Below are 5,843 nucleotides of genomic sequence, written 5' to 3' on the forward strand. Positions count from 1 at the left end.
CAAAATACACTTGTATATTTTGCATTATATAATCTCACAAGAGAGAAAGATAAATTAAAAAGGAAAGCATACAGAAAGAAACAACCACATCTGTTCCAATACTAGTTAAAGGGGAACTATGGGGAGAGTGAAATGCATTCATCCCCATAGTTAGAGCTGACCTGTGACACTGCATCTGTCACACATCGGATCTATAGATCAGGAACTGAGCAATCACAAACTCTGATCGCTCAGTTCACATTCTCCTGCCTGCAGAGAGCAGGGACTGTCAGTTTCTGCTCCACGCAGATTCCCCCCAGAGTCGGCAGGCACCACTGGCTCTAGAGAGGCAGAGTCAGCTGTCAATCAGGTTGCAGAGTAGATCATGACAATTTTGTCAAGATCCTTCCCAGCTGCTGCGTGGCTCTGCAGTGTCAGCATATAGCGGGTGATAGCCCACTATATGCTGAGTTTTGGGTCACAGGAGGACATTAGTGTCCTCCTGTGACCCAGAAGAGAACTATGGCCAAAAAGGTTTGGCAATAGTTCTCTTTTAACTACTCTGCTACGGTAAAAAAAAAATAAAATCACAAATTATTTTACCAAAAATAAAAAGGTCACATGACCATCCTTGGGCTTTTTAATCATGCTCTGCACTGACTGTTGCAATCAATTGTTCTCTTTCGTCCACGTCCAGTGAGATTAGCTACAGTGCCATGGGCTGTAAACTTCTTGCCAATGTTGGGCACAGTGGACACAGGAACATTAAGATCTTTGAAGATCGACTTGTAACCTTGACATTGACATTGTTCATGCTTTTGCACATTTGTGTGGAATGTGTACGATTTGGCTTTTTCTTTCTCCATTTTTTTTTTGTGTCATACCAATACAAACAAAAGAAATAAACATGAGAATGCCTAAACATTTGTCATTGCAACAATTTTCTGTGCAAAGTGGTGCATTATCTGACAGAAATGCAGAGGTGCTGATATTTTTGCCCATGACTGTATTTATTCCAAGAAATACCTCCACAAGTTTAACAGTATTTTTTTTTATTCTAATAGAGATGCCATTGTCTCTGAACTGGATAAGAAGATGGCCAAGAGTGTCGAAATCACTAATACGACTTTCCTGCTAATGGCAGCTTCAATTTATTTCCATGATGGCAATACAGATGCTGCTCTGCGAGTTCTTCACCAAGGAGACAGTCTTGAATGGTAAGGCAATACAGTGTAATTGCAAAATATTCAGTGGTCAGTGATGTATTGAAACTTGTTTAAAACTTGTTTATTGTATAGAAACGTGTTTATAATTAAGAATTTTTTTTTGTTATGTAGCAGTGTTATAAAAAAGTTGTATAGCTGTTAAAGGTGTTATATCAATATTTTAAAGCATTGGAAGTTTTCCTTTTAACCCTTTCGCTGCCAAGCCCGCCAGAACACTTTTAACCTCAGCTGTCCACACCATTTTTGCAATTGTTTCCATTGTTTTAATTGTCTATTGCTGCGTTGCTAGCATTTGTAAAAGACCCCCAAACCATATATTTTCTGAAAGCACAGGTCCGGTAGAATAAAAAGATGGTGCTACTAATTTTGTAGGTCCTGCGATAATTGTGCAAATGTTTATCAAATCAATATTAAACTGATAACATCGCGGATGTGTTTAGTGATTTGCTGCCCAGCGAAGCACTATTAAAGGAGAACTATGAGGCGAGTGAAAATCACGCAACCTCATAGTTCTAGCCGACGTGTGACAATGAAACTGTCACAGGTCGGCTCAATAGATCGGGAAGTGAGCGAACACATACCGTCGCTCGCTCACATCTCGATCTATCCCTGCAGAGAGCTGTGACTGTCACTCACGGCTCCATGCAGGGATTCCCCTCCCCTGTCCGATCCTCCAGCGCTGACTGGCGGAACGGACAGGGGAGGGTACAGCTGGCTCTGACTCTAGATAGGCAGAGCCAGCTGTCAATCACGCAGCTGGGTGGATCTCGACAGTAATGTCGGGATCTGTTCCAGCTGCGGCGTCTCAGTATACCACAAGCTACAGCTCGTGGTATACTGAGCTTAGGGTGACAAGAGGATGCTAGTTTGCGTCCTCCCCGTTACCCTTAGGAGAACTATGGGGAAAGCCCTGACCACATAGTTCTCCTTTAAGAAAAAACTGCAGGTTTTAAAAAAAAAACAAGCAAGGAGGGAAGCCCGGTAACGTAACCTGTCATACTAATGGCCTCTCCTCTAATTATGAAGTCCTCTCCGCCACACTAAATACTTTGCAGACTCCACTCCATGGTCTACATTTCATGAATAGACTATAAAATCCAGTCTGTGGTGTTGACCAACATTGTGTTGTATAGAAGAAGGCGGTTAGCGTCATCTGCTCTCCATTGTAGATCAAGCCCTGTGTACATTTAATAAGGAAATTTATGTTTTACAAATGTTTATTGGTAATAGTGCTGTTCAGAAGGGTACAGAAGTCATATAGTATGATGTAGATACATCAAATTTGGCTTTGTTTTTTGTTAGTATTATTTCTATAATCCACAGTTAGCTCAGTACCTTTTTAAAACATTTTCTGAGACTACACCCTTTAGCAAAAGGTTCTCTGTCTGTGAAAACTCTTATCTGTATTTTAAATATTATTTTGATTTTTTTTTTTTTTTCATCCATTATAGCTTGGCAACAATAGTGCAAATATTGCTGAAAATTGACAGACTTGATCTAGCTCGGTAAGCACATTTTAATTCATATTATGAGTGTTTCACGCTAGATCTCTGTTTTAATCTAAATGGAGCATATCATCATATTCATAAAATAGAACGTGGAGGTAACAGATTTTTTTTTACAACTTCTTTGTATGACCTGGCACCTCTGCCTTGGCTGCAATAAATTCCCAAACAGTGTTAGCACGCTTAGTTCTCATATGCTGAACTACAGAACTCTTCTGCCTCTTACCTCCATAAGTGTGGATTTTCTGTAGTCTAGCATTGGGAGTTAGGAGATCACTGGTATTTTCTGTACTTGCAGCTTATTTAAAGAGACAAAATAAAGGGGAAGGTGCATGTACTGAATATGTTTTTATTTTAATTTGCCCAGACATACACTTTAAGTACTTTGGTAATGAAAGAGCAGAGTATATCAGATGGATGGTAGATCTGCGACCAGTAGATCTGCCTCAAGGTTTAGCTTATTATATTCAAAGTCAAGTTGAGAATTGAAGTTCTGTTCTTGCATATAAAATATTAATTTAAAAATACTAAAAAAAAAGCATATGTATGATGTAGACTTCACTATTGCAGTGGATCTAAATGTCCTGGTATTTTTGCATTAGTAAAGAACTGAAGAAAATGGTGGAGATGGATGAAGATGCAACGCTAACGCAACTTGCGACAGCGTGGGTTAATATTGCTATGGTAAGAAATATTTGTTTCTGAAATATGTGTCCATGATACCAGAATTAAACCACAGCTTTTCGTCCTGGCTTCTGAGACAGACTGGCTCCTAGTAGCCTAGTAGTTGCTTCCCATGAACAGGTGTTTTCTTCAGTTGAAGCAGACTGTACAGTGAAAAGTGGTCACATTTGTCTTATTGCTTTTATGCACAGTAATTACCATTTCAGCTTTTGTTTACTTGTATTTTATATCCTATAAACACTGTTCTACATGTATCACTTTGTAAAATTAGACATCAGGAAATCAAAATGTTACCTTTAGGCAGTGGCTAGCTTACATTACAGCATTGCAGTGTGTATTATGTAGCCAGACGTGCTATTCTTGTATACTAAGATAACCTAGTAGCTCATGCTTTTTTTTTACACTTATTATTATTTATACGTATAGTTTTTATACTTGTTTCTTATATATGTACCTTATTGTAATAGGGTGGTGATAAACTACAGGATGCCTACTATATATTTCAAGAAATGTCAGACAAGTACTCGCCTACACTTCTGCTTCTAAATGGACAGGCCACTTATTATATGGGACAGGGCAAGTGGGAAGATGCAGAAGGAGTTCTTCAGGAAGCCCTGGACAAGGTAAGGGTCACACTGGAACTTATCTAACCTATGTGTAAGCCAAAATATTTTGTGTGTGTGGATAGATAGATAGATATATCTATATATATATATAGATATATCTATATGTACTCTGGGCACTGCTCTGGGTCCCAGCGGGGAGGAGAGAAAGTCACAGGCCGAGCGCTGTGAGCGGCCAGCGTCTCTCCTCCCACACCACCCAGTCTCCTATCGCAGTCCGGCAGAGCGGTGTGTGGGCGGAGACAGCCCGCGCTGTCACAGGAGGCTGAGCTCTCCTCCCTACACTGCTCACTCAGCTTCCTGTGGCAGCGTGTCAGAGAGAAGAGCAAGGTACACACACTCAGTGATAAGTGATCGCTGAGTGTTTGTACACAATTGAGGACATGGTATATTTACTGTATCCTCAATTATGAATAAATGGGAAGTGAGCTACATCACCTCCTGTTCATTCGTAGTTGTAGTTATAGTAAACATACTCTGTCCTCATGTTATCAATGAACGGGAACACTCATAGAGGATTGTTCATTGATAACGGGGTATACAGAAAAAGACATTGACGACTCTGTGTTCTCAATCTCTTTTTCTATTTCAAAAGTGAAATATCAGGGGTCTGTTTAGACCCCCAATATTTCCCCCGAAGCCCCTAGAAGTAAAGTAATAAATAAAAATTAAAAAGTTCATTAAAAAATAAATAAAAATTAAATATTATGTGGGCGGAGACAGCCCGCGCTGTCACAGGAGGCTGAGCTCTCCTCCCTACACTGCTCACTCAGCTTCCTGTGGCAGCGTGTCAGAGAGAAGAGCAAGGTACACACACTCAGTGATAAGTGATCGCTGAGTGTTTGTACACAATTGAGGACATGGTATATTTACTGTATCCTCAATTATGAATAAATGGGAAGTGAGCTACATCACCTCCTGTTCATTCGTAGTTGTAGTTATAGTAAACATACTCTGTCCTCATGTTATCAATGAACGGGAACACTCATAGAGGATTGTTCATTGATAACGGGGTATACAGAAAAAGACATTGACGACTCTGTGTTCTCAATCTCTTTTTCTATTTCAAAAGTGAAATATCAGGGGTCTGTTTAGACCCCCAATATTTCCCCCGAAGCCCCTAAAAGTAAAGTAATAAATAAAAATTAAAAAGTTCATTAAAAAATAAATAAAAATTAAATATTTAAAAAATTTAAAATAAAAAACATTTTCGGTTTCAGCGTGACAATTTTTTTTATTGCGGTGCACCTCTAATAAATATATATATTTAGTGTGTGTTTTTTCCATTTGGCAATCTTTTATTTTGTACTTTGAATATTATGCCTTAATCTTAAATACTGATCCCTATAGATCCCTTATTGCATGTATGGCTCTGAGTGAGGCTTCTAAAGATTGGCCATAACATTGTATATTTATGACCTCTAGGACAGCAGCCATCCTGAAACTCTGATCAATTTCATTGTACTCACTCAGCACATTGGCAAGCCACCGGAGGTAAGAGATCATATCTTAATGTTTTGGTTTTTTTGTTGTTTTTATTTTGCGGGCTGCATCATTGCAGTACCCAGCAGCTTCACAAAAAACATGCACTTCATCCAGCTTGTCATGCTAATCGATGGCATATTTGATCCAGGAGCAAGATGGGAAGATAACTATTAAATAGTAAAGGATTTTGTATTCCCTGGTTCAGAACTGCATACTTTTGAGATTCTGAAAAGCAGTAATGGCCATATTCAGGTTTCTGGACATGGAGTTTTAAACATAAATATCACTTTGTTTATATATTCTGTAATGATCTGCTTTTTTTTTTTTTTTTTTTTTTTTTT

At 38.9% G+C, this 5,843-nt stretch overlaps 1 protein-coding gene across 3 annotated transcripts in view; it reads left to right on the forward strand.

Annotated features, from left to right (window-relative positions):
* The window catches only part of COPE (coatomer protein complex subunit epsilon), a 15,541-nt gene that overhangs the window by 5,921 nt on the left and 3,777 nt on the right, over positions 1–5,843 (forward strand). The window contains exons 4-8 of one of the 3 annotated variants that reach the window (XM_018568075.1): positions 1,044–1,196; positions 2,657–2,710; positions 3,313–3,394; positions 3,862–4,017; positions 5,443–5,511. In XM_018568075.1, coding sequence (XP_018423577.1) covers positions 1,044–1,196; positions 2,657–2,710; positions 3,313–3,394; positions 3,862–4,017; positions 5,443–5,511 — 514 coding nt within the window. The remainder of the gene's footprint in view (positions 1–1,043; positions 1,197–2,656; positions 2,711–3,312; positions 3,395–3,861; positions 4,018–5,442; positions 5,512–5,843) is intronic. The other 2 variants (XM_018568077.1, XM_018568076.1) reach the window with 2 other exon arrangements.

The sequence above is a fragment of the Nanorana parkeri genome, unplaced genomic scaffold (genome assembly GCF_000935625.1).
Source record: "Nanorana parkeri isolate BGI_ZX_2015 unplaced genomic scaffold, ASM93562v1 scaffold1135, whole genome shotgun sequence".
In the NCBI taxonomy this organism is placed as follows: domain Eukaryota; kingdom Metazoa; phylum Chordata; class Amphibia; order Anura; family Dicroglossidae; genus Nanorana; species Nanorana parkeri.